This window comes from Bidens hawaiensis, unplaced genomic scaffold (genome assembly GCF_021521415.1).
Source record: "Bidens hawaiensis isolate Kalapana, Puna unplaced genomic scaffold, B.hawaiensis_p1.1 tig00022340_1, whole genome shotgun sequence".
Taxonomy (NCBI): domain Eukaryota; kingdom Viridiplantae; phylum Streptophyta; class Magnoliopsida; order Asterales; family Asteraceae; genus Bidens; species Bidens hawaiensis.
Window position 1 is genome coordinate 20,734 of NW_027493483.1, and position 19,591 is coordinate 40,324.

Below are 19,591 nucleotides of genomic sequence, written 5' to 3' on the forward strand. Positions count from 1 at the left end.
GGAAAAATCCAAAAAATGTCTTCATCCCATGCGGTGGTAGCATATAAATGTCTTCATCCAAATCCCCATGAAGAAAGCATTATTTACATCAAGCTGAAAAAGAGGCCAACTTCGTTTGGTAGCCACAGCAACTAGACTTCGAATGTTGGTCATCTTAATAACAGGAGAAAAAGTCTCATTATAATCAATCCCTTCGTTTTGAGTATCTCCTCTGACCACTAAACGTGCTTTACAACGTTCAACAGTGCCATCTGCTTGTTGTTTAATTTTAAACACCAATTTGCTCTTAATAGCCTTCTTTCCAGAAGGAAGATCAACAACAACCCAAGTATTAGTATTCTCAAGAGCTTGAAACTGTGCTTTCATGGCATCTTGCCATGCAGGAATAGTTGCAGCTTCTTTGTACGAAGTAGGCTCATGTAATTTAGAGATAGCTGTGATGAGAGTTTGACTAGAAGGAAAGAGTTGAGAAGAAGAACAAGACACAGAAGAGGAGCACGAATTAGTGACAGTGTGAAAGCAATGATAAGAAGAATCAGAATGATTATAGACATGATCATTCAAATAAGAAGGAGGAACATAAATTCTGGAAGACCTTCTAACGGTCGAATCATTAGAAGAAGGAACATGAATATTAGAAGCAGCAGAAGAATTAGGAATTGTCACACCCCAACCTAAGGCGGAATGTCGGGGCATGATCCGATTGCTCACAGCTTGAAGATACTATCATAATATAAATGTGACAATATCTAATTAATTATTTTATTTCAATTATACACACAATATCCAAATACAATAAACAATTTAAATATACAAATATAAACTCAAATAAAGGTTAACTTTATTATCTCCTAAGGTCTTGTCTACATGTCCAAAACTTCAATCTTCAATACAAGCAACCTGCATGTGCATATAAAATGGATTTTTGCCAACATAAATTTGAGTGAAAATATCACCGGTTTCGACACAACAATATAAATAAGCATGACATGATAAGTGCGGTAAATATAATTAAAACACAAACAAGTATGTGGACCGTTGCCAAGCGAATCAGGCATTGGTCACCAACAGGAACACCCGCTATATGATTGATTGAATAGTAATCATAATATACAATTGATTGAATGGTAACACAAGTAAGTAAGTAGCACGTATGTTTGATTAAATCACTCGCAATAACACGTATGCATTTGTTTGAATATATATATATATAGTATGAAATACGAATACGTACGCATATGTCCCCAAAACATTTAGAAAAATGAGTAAAATAGGGGAATGATAAACTCACCTTAGATTAACGACAAGTGAGTATAATTAAGAATAAACGAGTCAACGAATAAGCGAGTTGTCCAATACGCGTCAAACGAGATAACCTATCAGAACCTGAATCTTTGAGATATGATAATATAAGTAAAAAAGGAACTCGTGGCCGCTGGAATCAATCCAAACGGGCATTTAGAACTCAAGTTATGTTTGTTTTAAGATTTAAGCGTGCTGGTACTGACCAGAATCCGAACAGCGAGTCGGAAGTCGGGTTTTGTTCAGTAGCCTTAAAATTTTGTTACGAGAATAAAAGTCTTCTGGACCGAACGTTGAATCCGACCAGAAGTATGAGAAAATGTTAAGTCAAACTTGTTGACTATTATGCCCTTAAACGGGTTTGAGTCCAACTGACCACCGAGACTCCCTCAATCGGCAAAATTGATTGAGGGCTTTTGTTCTACAGATAAAAATCTACAATATTGAAGAAGACAACTTACTCTAACTATGAATGAAACAAGAGATAATCGAGGTCAAAGGGTCTTAAAGCTTAAAAGTCAACGAAGGCTTGAAGAACTGGAAGAAATTAAAGAAACCGACAATGGTGAAAGGTAAATTTCGTGGATTTTAGATGTGTTGGCTGGTATTGAAGTAATGCCTTGTTTTATGATATGTCTTGTTTACATATTAAGGGTTAAGGCTTGTTTATTAGGAAATAGTTATTTTAGGAAGTCGAATAATTAAATAAATGACAAAATCAGGTATAATAACTTAAAAGATTCGGTTTGGACAGCAATAAAACAAAATTTGAATATTTTATATAATTAGTTGGCATATCTTGAAGCTTAAGTTTCGTTAATTTAATCGAAAATATGAAAGAATTGACAAAACTAGTCCCTGTAGTTCCCAAAAATGCGATTTTTAGCCGTTTTAAGCGATTTGAAAGGTTTCTAAGGATTATTTGGCATAATTGAAAGTTATGAAATTATAAAATAAGTTAAACCAAGTTAAATACTAATAAATAAAAGTTTTAAATAGTTCGAAAGATCCGAATTACGTTTCCGAATCGGTTTAAACAAATACGAAAAATCCGAGATGTTACAGGAATGGAATCGGGAATCGAATTAGAAGCGAAGCAGAGGAAGGATCATCAAAGAATTGATTGATGATATCAATGGATGGAAAAATAAATCTTTCTTTGGAGTTTGTGATTGAAGGGAATAAGGCTTCAAAGAAAACGACATCTCTTGATATGATGATCTTATTTGTGTCAAGATCATAAATACGATAAGCCTTTTTACCAAGAGGATATCACAGGAAAATACAAGGAACAGATCGTGATTTGAATTTGTCTCTTCTATGACTCAAAGTAGAAGCGTAAGTAAGGCAACCAAAAGACTTCATGTGAACATAGGAAGGAAGTTTTCTTGTTAAAACCTCATATGGGGTTTTATTGTTAAGGATCTTAGTGGGAAATCGATTGATTAAATGTGTAGCTGTTAAAACACAGTCACCCCAAAACTGAACAAGAAGTATAGATTGAAACATTAAGGCTCTCGATGTTTCAAGCAAATGTTTATGCTTTCGTTCAACAACACCATTTTGTTGAGGAACAGCAACACAAGTCGTCTGATGAATAATGCCTTTACGTAATAAGTAAGCACGTTGAACTAGTCCAGTCCCTAGTCAAAAGCATTATCAGATCGAATGTATTTGACAGTGGTGCCAAATTTATTGCTAGCCATTTCAATGAAAGATTGAAGAATAGGAAAAGCATTGCTTTTAGTGGAAAGTAAATTTGTCCAAGTGGTTCTTGTGACATCTGCCCTGATCCGACCCGACCCAGGTACCCGTTTCTCTGACCCGATCTCTTTCTTTTATGATTTAGTATTTATACTTTATTTTTAATGTATTTTCCTTCCCGCCTTTCGTTTCCTTCCCGCTGTCCCGTCCCTCTCCTCTCTTTCCGCCTTCTTTTCCCTCTTGTCGCCGTCCCGCCCTTACGCCTTGTTTCCCTCTTTCTTCTAACTCTTTGCTTGTCCTTTGTTCCTTCCCGCCTAAGGTTGTCTGCGCAGCTTCACGCGCCAGACTCCTTACAAGGAAGCCTGCGTGAAGACCATCTGTTCCTGCGATACGCGAGACGAACGCTTCCCGCGACGCGCTAAGGATTTGTAGTTCCCTCGACGCGCGAAGAATTATAGTTCTTCCCGCAGCGCGCTAGGAATCTTAGTTCCTCCCGCGGCGCGCTAAGAAATGTGGTTCTTCCCGCAGTGCGCATGGAAATATAGTTCTTTCCGCGACGCGTTAAGGTTGTTTTTGTCTGCCTTCGCGCTCGCGCTCTCTTGACCTTCTGTGTCTGCCTTCGCGCCTTAGCCTTCTCGCGTTAAACCCTTTGAGTTTTCTTCTGTTTAAGCTAGCCGTTGCTTTTGAGTTGTCTTATCTTTTGAGCTGTTGACCTAATCTGCTTTATGTCTGAAAAGTTACTTTCGGCGCAGCATGCGTACCAACCCCATTGGTTGACAGATAAAGTGACTGACATAATCTTTTGAGATCTGCTTTTGCCATGCTTGACCAGTACCTTTATCTGACCCGCCCATGCTTTTTACTGTTCCCTGACAGCTTTATCTTGCCTCTGCAGCTGCCATATCTTCCATATCTTTTGCTTTTTGGATTCTTATGCTTTTTGATATCTTTTGCTTGATCCTGTTAAAGATCTTTTCCCCTTTTTCTGGATTTGTGTCTCCTAGGGTTTTCCTATAAATAATAATAATATTTTCATAACACATCACACACAAACACTTAATCTCTCCTGTTCTCTTGCTCCTTGCTCTCTCTGCCGTCTTCCTCTCCTGCCTCCGTCTTCCTCCCTGTTCTTCCCTGCTTTTCCGGTAATATATATATATTATATAATAATTTACTTATTAATTATGCTAACTTATAATCAAGACTTAAAACAGATCATTAAAACAATAATCTTATTTATAGGTTAACTTGTGCTTGTTTAAAGTTGGTTCTTGCTTTATCTTACACCGCATCGTTTATCAAGTGAGTTATCTCGTATCTAATCCCTTTTTATTTTAAATGCTTTGGGATGTTCATGTGTTCATACAAAACTTGAGTCTTAAACTTTTTATGAACTTTAGTCGCGCAGTATCCCATGTGTTGAGGACGTAGACTTGGCTGTTTATTTGTATGTGTGGATCATTAACCGTATGGACGGTCTATTCCGCAGTTTTCATGGTACCATTAGATGAACACGGGAGAACATTCGTTTATGATTTTCTCTTTTGTTTACACATGCACAGTTAGTCTTGTTTGTGAGCTCAATTGTGAGCACTGGCAGTCTTGTCTCTTAGAGTTGGTCCCGATCAGATTACACCCTTGTTGAAAACCAGACATACACATGTTGCGCGCAGATTTATTGTTATCTATGTATTGTATTAAACTTGATTTCTCACCAACACGCAAGTGTTTGACGTTTATTTTAACACATGTTCAGGTTTGCAGTAGCTGTTTTGGAGCTTGTGGACACGTAGGACGTTTTTACTTTTGGACCTAGAATTAAAATGTATCAGGACAAGTTAATGATGTTTGAATGTTATAATTTATAATATATTGATTTATGTTTGATTTATGTTCTTTATTTTCCCCGCTGCGCGTGCGCGATAAAATGTGTATTAATAAATATTGACACCAATAGTGTCACGAGTAATGAAACAATATGTGGCGCCCCGATGTATAATCCGCCTTTGGTCGGGGTGTTACAGATTGGTATCAGAGCTCGTTGACTTTAGGATAGGTGGTTAGACGTAACGGCCTAGAATACCTAAGAGTCCCTTCTCGCGCATGAGAGAAATCTCATGTTTGCGCGCTTATTGTTAATTACTCGTTATTTATGAATATGCTCGCACTTGCGCAGTATATGATTTTATGTTTTATTTCGCGATATTTCGATTTTGGTTGAATTTCGATTTTTATTGATTTTACTTACATATTCGTTTGTGGGATTTGAAAATCCGAAAAGTCATGGTGATACATGAATAGTTGATTTTCAATTTCCATTTACGATTATGTTCTGAGGTTGGAGACTTGAAAAGTCATGGTGATACATGAATTGTCAACCTCCAATACTCATTTTCTTGTATATTTTATATTGAAGATTGGAAAGTCATGGTGATACATGAATCGTCAATCTCCAATACTCGTTTACTCGTACATTTTAAATTGGGAATTCGGAAAGTCATGGTGATGCATGAATTGTCGATTTCTGATTCGAATTTGTTACCTTTATTAAGTCTGCATTTTGGGTCATTTATTTTACTTTAACTTTTGATAGCATCTAACTCCGTGAAACCAAGCTTTATAAAGTTATACTTTGCGATAAAACCAAGATATTAACTAAAATTAAAACTTTTATAGAATGCCTCCGCTATCTCGCCGATTTCAGAGAAGAGAAGCCTCGCGCATGCGTAGACAGCAACGTTCCCAGGAAATGGCCGCCGCAATAGCCCAAGCTTTGAGCCAAAACAATACCAATACCTCGAGTTATAACATTAAGTCCTTTAACGCGGGTAACCCTCCAAAGTTCACAGGTCTTGAAGGAGCCACCGTGATGCTCCAATGGCTCGAAAAGATTGAAAACACTTTCCTCCATACCCAATGCCCCTCAGACAGACGAACCCTATATGCTTCCAGTGTCCTGGAATCCAGAGCGCTTACATGGTGGAATGGAGTAGCTCATGCGCGTGGCGCAGAGGCTGCTTCTAGCATGACATGGGAGGAATTCAAGGAAATTCTTACGCGAGAATTCTGCCCTCCCAACGAAGTTAAGCGCCTGGAGGAAGAATTCTGGAACTTGAAGCAATACAGTGGCGAAGCGCGCGAGTACGCGACGCGCTTCCACGAGCTAAGCTTACTGGTCCCTCACCTTGTTACCCCTTCACGCCGAGCAATCGAGAAATTCCTTGGGGGTCTCCCCATGGAAATTCAAGATTCTGTATGGGCCAGAAACCCAGTTACCCTCTCTGACGCCATCGAGTTGGCCGCTGTGCTCAGCGACAACCATGTCAGAGCAGGAACCCTGTTCCTGCGGGGAACTGAGAAGACCAAACTCACCAAGACTGCCCCTGAACCAACAGAAACCAAACCAGAACCCTCAAACCGTAACAACCTCAAGCGCAGGCGCAAGGCCTATGCGCTTACCAACCCGCCCATTGTCCAGCAACCCGCATACCAACCCCCAGTTTACGCGCCTAACCCACTGTCAACCTACCCAGCACCTCCTGCAGTCCATAACTATGCCTTAACCAATCCAGCACTCCCTGCCCCGCCTCCTAAGAAACCTTACACAGGAAACCATCCCTTTTGCCCAACCTGTAGATTTCACCACCCAACCCAAACCCCGTGTCGACTTTGTACCCGATGTGGCCGTACTGGTCACACTGCTGAGAACTGTAGAGTCCTTCCCGCCAATCCAATTGCGCCAACACCACCAGTCTACCCGCAGAACCCACAACCAACCTACCAAAACCCACGACCCAGATCGTGCTTTAACTGCGGTGATCCCAGTCATTTCCGGAACGCGTGCCCGAGACTACAAGTGCAAATCACACAGGCGAATCCGGTGAACCAGATTTCAAACCAAGTGACGCGTGGACGAGCTTTTAATATAACCGCGCACCAAGCGCAAGCGAATAATGACGTAGTTAATGGTACATTTTTGCTTAACGGATTTTATGCTTCGGTACTTTTTGATACTGGCGCCGATCGAAGTTTTATTTCTCGCGCCTTCGAGCAGAAGCTTGCGCGACCGCGCAACGATTTAAAAGAAGATTTTTCAGTTGAATTGGCTAATGGTGAAATTATTTTAATTAACTCAGTGATTAAAGATTGTACGCTTAATCTTAACGAAAACGATTTTCTGATCGACCTCATCCCTATGCCTCTTGGAAGCTTTGATGTTATTATTGGTATGGACTGGCTCTCGCATAATCGCGCCGAAGTTATTTGCGCCAAGAAATTGATTCGCCTACCTCGAGAAAATGGTGATCTTTACATTTACGGCGAAAAACCCTCCAGTGGTCTTAAACTTATGTCTTGCGCCGAAGCCCAAAGGCTCATGCGGAAGAAGTATATTGCATTCCTAGCCCATGTGGTTAAGCCTGCTGAAGAGAAGAAGCTTCGCGATATCCCTGTTGTGCGTGATTTCCCTGAAGTTTTTCCTGATGATCTTCCTGGTATCCCTCCCGCTCGTGAAGTCGAGTTCCGTATTGATCTTGTCCCTGGTGCTTCCCCCGTAGCTAAATCTCCTTATCGTCTTGCACCCGCTGAGATGCAAGAATTGGCCAGCCAACTTCAAGAGTTGACTGCTAAAGGATTCATTCGCCCTAGCTCTTCGCCCTGGGGTGCTCCGGTGTTGTTCGTTAAAAAGAAAGATGGATCGTTTCGCATGTGTATTGATTACCGCGAGTTGAACAAACTCACCATTAAAAACCGGTATCCCTTACCGCGTATTGACGACCTCTTTGATCAACTCCAAGGTGCCTCTTGTTTCTCGAAGATTGATCTCCGCTCTGGCTATCATCAGTTGCGCATCCGCGATGAAGATGTTCCGAAAACTGCTTTTCGAACTCGTTATGGCCATTTTGAATTCTTGGTCATGTCCTTCGGTTTAACCAACGCACCCGCCGTTTTCATGGATCTAATGAATCGGGTGTGTAGGCCTTTCTTGGATAAATTCGTGATTGTGTTTATCGATGATGTTCTGGTGTATTCTAAGACCAAGGCCGAGCATGAGCAACATCTTCGGTTGGTGTTGCAAAAGCTTAAAGCTGAGCAACTCTATGCTAAGCTTTCCAAGTGTGAATTCTGGTCTGATGAAGTACAGTTTCTTGGTCATGTTGTTAACAAGGTGGGTATTCATGTCGACCCATCCAAGATTGAAGCAATCAAGAACTGGATTACGCCATCCTCTCCTTCTGAGATCCGTTCCTTTCTGGGCTTAGCTGGTTATTACCGGCGCTTCATTTCGAACTTCTCGAAGATCGCTTTGCCTTTAACAGCTCTGACGCACAAAGGTAAACCGTATATTTGGGGCTCGAAGCAAGAAGAAGCCTTTCTGACGCTCAAGCGTCTGTTGTGTGAAGCTCCTGTTCTTGCGCTACCTGAGGGTAATGATGATTTTGTCGTGTATTGCGATGCATCCAACCAAGGTCTCGGTTGTGTTCTTATGCAACGAGGCAAGGTTATCGCTTACGCATCAAGGCAACTTAAGGTTCACGAAAAGAATTATACAACTCACGACCTCGAACTTGGTGCAGTTGTTTTTGCCTTGAAGATCTGGAGACACTACCTTTATGGTACTAAGTGTATCCTCTACACTGACCATAAAAGCCTTCAGCATATCTTTGATCAGAAGGAACTTAACATGAGACAACGCCGATGGAACGAACTCATCAGCGATTACGATTGTGAGATCCGGTATCATCCTGGTAAGGCTAATGTGGTAGCCGATGCGCTCAGCCGAAAACCCTGCCAACTTAACTGTATCTTGCCGCGCACCCAGCTTCACTTCGCGCCGATTCAAAGCAACCTTGAATCGCGTATTCGTGACGCGCAGCGCGCATCCATCAGTAATGGTAACCTTCGCGCCGAGTTAGCGTGTGGCGCGGAAGCGCATTTTGTCCCTAATCTGAGTGGAATTCTCTGCTATCTCAATCGCATCTGGATTCCCTTTGATGAGAATCTTCGCGCTGATATCCTGAGTGAAGCGCATAAATCTCGATATTCTATTCATCCTGGCGCTGATAAGATGTACAAGGATTTGCGCATTACTTATTGGTGGCCCGGTATGAAAAAGGATATTGCTGTGTTCGTAGCTAAATGTCTGACTTGTTCTAAAGTAAAAGCTGAACACCAACGCCCATCTGGTTTGCTCGAACAACCAGAAATTCCTACGTGGAAATGGGAATGTGTAGCGATGGACTTTATTACCAAGTTACCTTTGACAGCAAGCAAACATGATAGCATTTGGGTAATAGTGGATCGATTGACTAAGTCTGCTCACTTTCTGCCCATTCGTGAAAACTACCGTGTTGAGCAACTCGCGCAGCTTTATGTCAAGGAAATTGTCTGCCGCCATGGTACTCCTTTGAGCATCATATCCGATCGCGATGGCCGTTTTATATCTCGCTTTTGGAAATCCCTCCAATCTGCGCTAGGAACTCGCTTGGACATGAGTACGGCGTATCATCCTCAGACTGACGGTCAGTCTGAGCGAACTATTCAAACTCTTGAGGATATGCTCCGATCTTGTGTTCTTGATTTTGGAGGTAATTGGGATTCGCACCTGCCTTTGATCGAGTTCTCTTATAATAACAGCTATCATTCCAGTATCGGTATGGCCCCATTTGAAGCACTTTACGGTCGTAAGTGCCGCTCCCCGATTTGTTGGAGCGAAGTGGGTGAAGCTCAAATCACAGGACCCGAACTTGTTCAAGAGACAACCGATAAAATCGCCAAGATCCGTGATCATCTGCTGACTGCCAGAAGCCGACAGAAGAGTTACGCAGATCGTAGGCGAAAGCCTCTCGAATTTCAAGTTGGTGATCTTGTTCTCCTCAAAGTGTCGCCTTGGAAAGGTGTTGTCCGCTTTGGGAAGAAGGGTAAGCTTGCTCCTCGATATGTTGGTCCATTCAAGATTCTCGCGCGTGTGGGAAAAGTAGCCTACAGACTTGACCTGCCGCCCGCGCTCAGTAATGTGCATCCAACATTCCATGTATCCAATCTCAAGAAGTGTTTAGCTGACGAGAACCTTCACATTCCACTTGATGAAGTTCAAGTTGATGAAACTATGCATTTTATTGAGAAGCCTGTTGAGGTTATGGATCGCGAGGTTAAGCAAACCAAGCGCAGTCGTATCCCTATCGTGAAAGTTCGCTGGGAGTCCAAGCGCGGAGCCGAGTTTACATGGGAAAGGGAAGATCAAATGAAGATCAAGTACCCGCACCTGTTCTCTGCGCAACCTACTTCGAGATAAATTTCGGGACGAAATTTCTTAAAGTAGGGGAGACTGTGACATCTGCCCTGATCCGACCCGACCCAGGTACCCGTTTCTCTGACCCGATCTCTTTCTTTTATGATTTAGTATTTATACTTTATTTTTAATGTATTTTCCTTCCCGCCTTTCGTTTCCTTCCCGCTGTCCCGTCCCTCTCCTCTCTTTCCGCCTTCTTTTCCCTCTTGTCGCCGTCCCGCCCTTACGCCTTGTTTCCCTCTTTCTTCTAACTCTTTGCTTGTCCTTTGTTCCTTCCCGCCTAAGGTTGTCTGCGCAGCTTCACGCGCCAGACTCCTTACAAGGAAGCCTGCGTGAAGACCATCTGTTCCTGCGATACGCGAGACGAACGCTTCCCGCGACGCGCTAAGGATTTGTAGTTCCCTCGACGCGCGAAGAATTATAGTTCTTCCCGCAGCGCGCTAGGAATCTTAGTTCCTCCCGCGGCGCGCTAAGAAATGTGGTTCTTCCCGCAGTGCGCATGGAAATATAGTTCTTTCCGCGACGCGTTAAGGTTGTTTTTGTCTGCCTTCGCGCTCGCGCTCTCTTGACCTTCTGTGTCTGCCTTCGCGCCTTAGCCTTCTCGCGTTAAACCCTTTGAGTTTTCTTCTGTTTAAGCTAGCCGTTGCTTTTGAGTTGTCTTATCTTTTGAGCTGTTGACCTAATCTGCTTTATGTCTGAAAAGTTACTTTCGGCGCAGCATGCGTACCAACCCCATTGGTTGACAGATAAAGTGACTGACATAATCTTTTGAGATCTGCTTTTGCCATGCTTGACCAGTACCTTTATCTGACCCGCCCATGCTTTTTACTGTTCCCTGACAGCTTTATCTTGCCTCTGCAGCTGCCATATCTTCCATATCTTTTGCTTTTTGGATTCTTATGCTTTTTGATATCTTTTGCTTGATCCTGTTAAAGATCTTTTCCCCTTTTTCTGGATTTGTGTCTCCTAGGGTTTTCCTATAAATAATAATAATATTTTCATAACACATCACACACAAACACTTAATCTCTCCTGTTCTCTTGCTCCTTGCTCTCTCTGCCGTCTTCCTCTCCTGCCTCCGTCTTCCTCCCTGTTCTTCCCTGCTTTTCCGGTAATATATATATATTATATAATAATTTACTTATTAATTATGCTAACTTATAATCAAGACTTAAAACAGATCATTAAAACAATAATCTTATTTATAGGTTAACTTGTGCTTGTTTAAAGTTGGTTCTTGCTTTATCTTACACCGCATCGTTTATCAAGTGAGTTATCTCGTATCTAATCCCTTTTTATTTTAAATGCTTTGGGATGTTCATGTGTTCATACAAAACTTGAGTCTTAAACTGTTTATGAACTTTAGTCGCGCAGTATCCCATGTGTTGAGGACGTAGACTTGGCTGTTTATTTGTATGTGTGGATCATTAACCGTATGGACGGTCTATTCCGCAGTTTTCATGGTACCATTAGATGAACACGGGAGAACATTCGTTTATGATTTTCTCTTTTGTTTACACATGCACAGTTAGTCTTGTTTGTGAGCTCAATTGTGAGCACTGGCAGTCTTGTCTCTTAGAGTTGGTCCCGATCAGATTACACCCTTGTTGAAAACCAGACATACACATGTTGCGCGCAGATTTATTGTTATCTATGTATTGTATTAAACTTGATTTCTCACCAACACGCAAGTGTTTGACGTTTATTTTAACACATGTTCAGGTTTGCAGTAGCTGTTTTGGAGCTTGTGGACACGTAGGACGTTTTTACTTTTGGACCTAGAATTAAAATGTATCAGGACAAGTTAATGATGTTTGAATGTTATAATTTATAATATATTGATTTATGTTTGATTTATGTTCTTTATTTTCCCCGCTGCGCGTGCGCGATAAAATGTGTATTAATAAATATTGACACCAATAGTGTCACGAGTAATGAAACAATATGTGGCGCCCCGATGTATAATCCGCCTTTGGTCGGGGTGTTACAGTTCTGCTATAATCATCCACAATGGTTAAAAAATATCTTAAGCCATTATAAGTAGCTATATGATAAGGCCCCCAAACATCAATATGAATTAGCTCAAAAATTTTGCTAGTAGATGTAGAGTGTCACACCCCGACTTAGGGCCTAGGCGTCTCACCACTAGTTGGTACCTGTTTTGTAAATATATCAGAGTTATGTTCTTTTGCTGGAAGTCTTTTCGAATAAAATATCATTATTTTGAAATCTCGCGAATTGAATACCCGTTTTGATATTTCAAATACCTATCATTTTAAAATATGATTCTTCACAATATTTTAATTAAAATATATGAGCCATCAGATCACCTCTAATGACTATGTCCCCAATCTTCTAATCCGTCTTGCTTGTCTATAACACCCCGGCTAATGCGGAAATGCCTGAGTGTGACGTACAGATTGCTCAAACACACGTGACACTATTAAGGTACCATAAAAGCATTATTTCATTTAAATCATCATGTAACACAAGTTTATCAAATAATACAAGTTGAAACAATAAAATGATAAGTTGTTCTTTGAATATCCTATAGGCATGCTATGTGTCTTATGTGTCTTCTAACTTTCATCTTCGTATCTTTACACCTGTAACATATGTATAAAATAAAGTAAGCTATGAACATAGCTGGTGAGTTCCCACAGTTTTCTATACATACATAAAAACCATACAATTCATAAACATGTAATAAACGAGCAAGTAAGCCATTTCCAGTTGGTAACAACCAACGTACTTGGGTAATCGCGCAAGTAATGTCCTTTCCAATTGGTAACAACCAACGTACTTGGATAATGAGACCCTTTTCCACTCGATGCAAATGGACCGGAGTGCAAAGGGGGGCGTATGATCATAGTTAATGAGGCTTCCCAACGTGCAAGTAATATTCGTGCAAGTAATACAAGTAACACACAAGTCCATATACGAATTGTAGTTTTGTAATAGAAGAAATCAATACTTGAATTTTAATTTGGATACATATGCTACCCCAAAACAATAAAACATTAAAAAGGGGTGGTGAAAAACTCACCTTAGAGATTGATGATAAAACTTGTAATAAAACCGTAAGCATGATAACAAGACCGAAGCAACTGAACTTCTCGAACTATAATTGAAACAAAACGAAATCTAACTAACGGAATTGATAAAGTTATAATTAAATTTTAGGATTAAGCATTATTCGCATTTTATGGCATTTTTAACTTAAACGGGTTTTAACGATTAATATTATAACTTCAACATTAATATGAAAGTCACGATAATTTCGAGGTACGGATTTTAAATAGGGATTTTATCTCGAATAACTATTATTGGATTAAAGCTAAAGAATTATAGTTAACGAATTTAAAGCTAACGAGTTAATGTTTTACGAATTATAAGTTTAACGGTTTAAGCTTACGAATTGAATCTAAGTGATTTATTGTAAAGTATCGGAATAAACTTATTTTAGCGGTGTAACGAATTATGATCAAATTATTAAAGTAACGGAAACATAAATTAGTTTTAATGATTCTAACGAAATATATTATTTAAATATTATTTAATTAATAACTTAATTATTAATATGCGAACTTTAATATTTATGAAATACGAATTTTAAGGGTACAAGTTTTATCTCGAAACTTTACGTAGTTGTATTATAAAGATTAACGAATGATATAATAATATTATATTAACGGGTTTAGAGTTAATTGGGTTAAAACGCGTGATACGGATGCTAATATACAATTAATTAGTTGATTGACATTTAATATCGATGACTAAAGCCGTTTGGAGGATTAATTGGGTTAAAACGCGTGGAATACGGCTAGAAATGAGGTCGCCGAAGCCGTCGGTTTCCGTCGCCGGAAAGACTGGGGTTGGGAGGGTGGTTTGGGTTAAATAATATAATTTAAATACTTATTTACACTTTATACCCCTCAAGTATTAGATTCTTTTTAAACTTAAGTTAAATTACAAATTACAGAAATGAACCCTAAACTTTGAGGATGTTATATTTTAAGTTAAATAATCATGATTTTGGATATTTATGCGTTTAACCCGAGAAGTTCGTTTTAACGATCAAACTTGAAGTTTTATAAATAAATCCAAGATAGAAAATAAATGAACGAGTATTGAACATCAAACGTCGGGAAAATCACATAATAATAAATGATAATATATCGAAATGAAACTTGAGAATATATATTTATATATATCCTTTATAAACAAAAACCGAAAAATTCGAAATGGGTCGGGTTTTCGGGTTTGAAAATAACGAATGTTACATTGTCTGTTCTAACCTTTACTGTTTCACTAAAATGTGGGGGAAAATACGTCAGCTATGTGCTGGTGAATAACGCTGACTCAATAAAAGTTTTTTTTACAATTTATCATAACATTACCATATCCATTAATACAAAGTTACCTTCATTATGATACAACACCAATAGCGTTCAACGACTCAGTGGGTCTCAATCCCATCTCATCGGAACTAAAAATACCCATAGACCACATAATTGGACTTCACTCGCCCTAGAGACAGTCACTTGCCTCATGGTCATGTCTGTAGTGTGCCCACTACAGATATGTAAGGATCCAGACACATGTATTTTAGCCTGAGTGTTTAGTACTACCTTGTATCAAAATGTTTTTAGAGGATTTGAACCAACCCTCATGCAAATACTTTCATAACTCTTTACATATGGATAACAGTCCATAGTTTATAAGAGTAAACATTTCATAAATATAGAGGATTCGTACAAATCCTTATATAAAATCTTTTCTGGCTCTTTTACCTATTGATAACAGCCCATAGTTTACAAGAGTAAATATCTTTCAAAAAGACAGTACATACACGTATTCACGTCATAAAACATTTCACACTATAAAAGGATTGGACGTATTCACCTTTGTTCTTGATCAGTATATCTTACTGATTTATGCATTCTTTCTATCTCGGACCTATAGTACGAGAACAACCTTTGTATAAATATCTAGATCAACGATCTAGCTTCAGACCTATAGTCTGTTTCGTATAGCTTTAACCTTGACAATCATTTCTTCTATAAAACATTTGGACCTTTAGTCCATTTGTCTATTCATTAATCATATACTATGTTTCTTCTTCAGGAAGAAACATCTATATTGGGTTTCTTCTTCAAGAAGAAACTTTAATTTAACTATAACCTTTGCATATATTTCTTAATCATAAAGAAATATTATTTTATTTCTTACATTTCTTAATCACAAAGAAAACAACTTTGACTATCACCTTTACTTATGAAAAGATATATTATGCTTATCAGTAATCAAGGTTCAGGCTATACCCCCAACTATGGTCTAAGCTATTATAATAATAATAAAATAATAATTTAATCAGAACCCCTACCTCGCACGGGTATTTGAAATTAAATGCCTATGACTGATCGAGCAGCACTTCTACTCTATATCACGAACTAGAGCTTAAACTGTCAAAGCTTCAGAGCTTGGCACGTTCCACGAGACCGGCATGCAAACCGAGGCTAAGTGTGTGTAAAAGTGTGTGATTTGTGGTGTGAGATGAAATGCCGTGAACCCTCACTTTTATAGCTGAGTTTGGGTACCATCACGTAGCGCGATGGCCCCTTCACCTTGGGCATCGCGTAGCGCGATGTCAGGGGCATGACACGTGGCTGCTGACTCAGCCCTAGCGTCTGCCACGTGTCTCCCTGTCGCGACACGTGTTTGATGAGTCATAAGACTCCATCGCGTAGCGCAATGGTCATGTTTCTGGGCTCATCGCGTAGCGCGATGGGTTCCTGGAATCAATTTTTCATTTTTAGCCCCTAGTCTTTGATAGCTTGTCACTTCTTGACCATACTTCCATTTTCCAAAAATACTAAAGCGGCCCTTATGCGGCTCGCGGCGATGCGAGCATGCGAAGTGCAAAGGGAGCCATCAAAACGCCACATTACGCCCATCGCCCGAGTCCGAGTCCGTGTCCGTGTCCGTGCGCGTCGGGTGCTTCGCACCCTCCGCCAGGACTAGTGAGAGTGGTTAGCCATACAAGAACATTATCAAGGAAAACTCCTTCCTTATAAAGTGCTTTCATTTCTTTCCCACTTTTCATGTGGGATGGAGTTTCCTTCCTTATTCCTTTAACATATAATGCTTTCTTTTCTTTCTCTCATTTCTTCCTATTACTTATTTTATAAATATTTTTCATCCTTTAACTTTATAAATTTATCAAATTTAAATGAAATTTTTGTGGGTGTTACATCGAGCTAACAGGAAAAGGCAATTTATGTTGTCTTGCCTTAGGACAAATATCACAATGCTCAATAGACTTGAAAGATGAATTAGAAATGAAAGATAATTGTTTCAATTTGTAAACTAGCAAATGTCCTAGACAATTATGCCAAGTTTCAATGGTTACAGCAGAGTTACAAGATTTATTGAAAATAAAAGAATTAGTAGCAAAAGTTTTGGTGGCTTCAAGAAGATAAAGTTCATTGAGCATTTCATCAAGAACCAGATGGCTCTTCAGAAAAGAGGCCTGTAAAACACAATTGTGTTTAGAGAAAAGAACAGTACCATCAGTATCAGAACATAATCTTGAAACAGAAAGAAGATTATTTTTAAAATGTGGTACCAAAAGAACTTTGGACAAAGAAAGTTTATCAGTTAAAGGAACAATCCCATACTGATGAACAGTAACACTGGTGCCATTAGGAAGAGTTATGCAAATTGGATTTTGTATAAAGAAAATGCTTGAAAACAAATTTTGATCATGACACATATGATCATTTGCACCAGTTTCAATAATCCATTTCGAAGAAGATTTAGAAGAATTACAAGACATGATACCTCGGAAAGAATCATAATTGATGGTTGTAGCGTTGTTAGCAGCAAAAGCATTAGAAATCCCAGGTTGGAGTTTGTTTTGTTGCAACAAAACCATCAAGTCATGATACTGTTGTTGAGTTATTCCTTGCTGATCAGAATGTTTTTGATCACTTTGTCCTTGTTCTTCAGCAAGGTTAGCAAACTTCTTTCCTTTAGCAAATTTATAGTTCTTTGGAAAACCGATCAACTTATAGTATTTTGCTCATCGAATGCCCATTCCTTTACAGTGAATACACACCAGAGTTCTTCTATTTTCTCTAGTTCCACCACTGACCGGTCCTCCAGTATTAACATGCATAGAAGCAGAGGATGCGATGAAATCAATGGTGGTGGTGTGAATTTCTCTCTGTTTTTCATCTTGTATCACGATTCCATAAGCACGATCGATAGAGGGAAGAGGCTGCATCATCAAAATATTGCTTCTGATCATGTCATAATTTGGATTCAGTCCAACAAGAAACTGAATTAACCTTTGATCTTCCTCTCTTTTGGCAAAAGTATGAGCAGCCCCACATGTGCAAGAAGGAATGGAATTGACAGCATTCAACTCGTCCCAATGGTACTTCATCTTAGCAAAATAAGTAGCAATGTCACTACTTCCTTGGGAGATTTGACAAAGATTCTTTTGAAGTTGATAGACTCTAGCACCACTTGCTTGTCCATATCTAGAGTTAAGCTCGTTCCAAAGAGTTTGAGCTGTTTCAGCATACAGAACACTATCACGAATATTGTGATTAAGAGTGTTGAGAATCCAAGATATCACCATATCATTACACCTTTGCCAAAGGGCAAGATGTGCTTGATTAGCCGGCATAGGGACGGTGTTATTAATGAACTCAAGTTTGTTCTTAGCGGAAAGAGCAATAGACATTGCTCGTTTCCAGGCTCCATAATCATTCCCATCAAAACTTTCGAGACCAGAATCATGCCAGGATGATCGAATGGATGAAGATAAAGGGGATTAGACGAATCAATCCCGAGATTTTGAGCAAAAGAAGTGTTAGGGACTTCCATAAAGGAGACTTATGCGCTGAGTATCAAGAACGAACAAAAGACAAAGAACAAAGAGACTTATGCGTTAAGTATCAAGACAAAGAGACTTATGCACCGCATAACATATGCGGCGCATATGTTGGATATGTAGACATATGCTGGAATGAATAGAAACAAATATTGACATTTTGGATTGGATTTTGAGGATGAAACTTTGTAGGGTTTAACACGAAAGTATAAGGAACAATTGGTGAAAGTTTAAAGAAATTTTGACGGTTGAAAACCCGAGAAAGAGACAAAAGAGATGAAAAAGAAGGAATTTACGGAAGAAAAGAGAAGAAAACCAGCTAAAAAAGAGTAACAACCTGAATATTGATCAAAAGATCAAGAATCCAGAGAAAACAGCTAACAAAGAAAGAAAACCAGAAAAATGAAAATCTGGTTTAATTTGAAGAGCAGGCCTTAATAATCATGCTCTGATACATGTAATCGTATAAACGATAACACGAAAGAAAAGAAAGAAATGCAGAGAAGAGAGAAAATTTATTGCTCTGGAATCAAAAGTTACATACAAATGAAAACAAACTATATATACACTAACATATGCGGCGCATATGTTGGGCACATAACATATGCACCGCATATGTTGATGATTTCAACGTATGCGCTCACATTTTTCAAGTGGCAATTATGATCAAAACAACATTTTATAGAATATTCCTCTTTGGATCAAGATTCACCCAAAAAAAATGGCAAGAACATTCATATACCTAAGTTCCAATTTTTGGCACTATGATCATGCTTTAAGTTACGAACATTTATACCCAAATCCCATATATATTAAGATTTCCATAATTTGAGCTTTCAAGCTTTACCAAAGAAAAGTTTGTGACCAGGTGTGTAGCTTTAAAGGGGGCGGGGTATTCCCGGTCATCACCATTTTTTTCGCTTCGTAGGGTAAACCCGATTTCTTCCGAAAATTTTTATGGGTATAATCCCAATCACCCCTCAGTAGTTTCGGTCACCCCTATGACTTAGTCCAAGCTTCATCACTATTTGTGACACCAAACAGGCAACACCTAAAAGAGATGGTAAGATGAAAAGGGACTGAGTTTAGTTTCAATTTTATGAATTTCTTGAAGATTTTTCATGGTTTCATTCCTGCTCTTTGTTACCCCTTCAGGAACACACAAAGGCTTGTAATTAATATGATGTGATATACGTGCCTTGCAAAGAGGATGACCAACTCTTTAAATTGAGGTTTAGCTTGACCAAGTTTGGTCCCTCAAGTAACAAGGTTGGCCAAAGTTCCACCAGACTTGATAATTCTAGTTTTAGGCCTATAAATTAATTGTTTGGACACTTTAGTTTCACTTATAATCTTGTTAAGAAATATCTTCAACGACATGTTGTCAGTTG

General features: G+C 39.3%; 1 protein-coding gene across 1 annotated transcript; it reads right to left on the reverse strand.

The window, feature by feature from the left end:
* Positions 1-21: 21 nt before the first annotated feature.
* On the reverse strand, positions 22-18,050 carry LOC143565450 (uncharacterized). The gene is made up of 4 exons (XM_077052416.1): positions 17,454-18,050; positions 16,926-17,348; positions 16,721-16,829; positions 22-674 (listed from the first exon to the last, which is right to left on the reverse strand). Exons 1-4 carry the CDS (start codon positions 18,048-18,050, stop codon positions 22-24), a joined length of 1,782 nt encoding a protein of 593 aa, XP_076908531.1.
* Between the last annotated feature and the right edge of the window lie 1,541 nt (positions 18,051-19,591).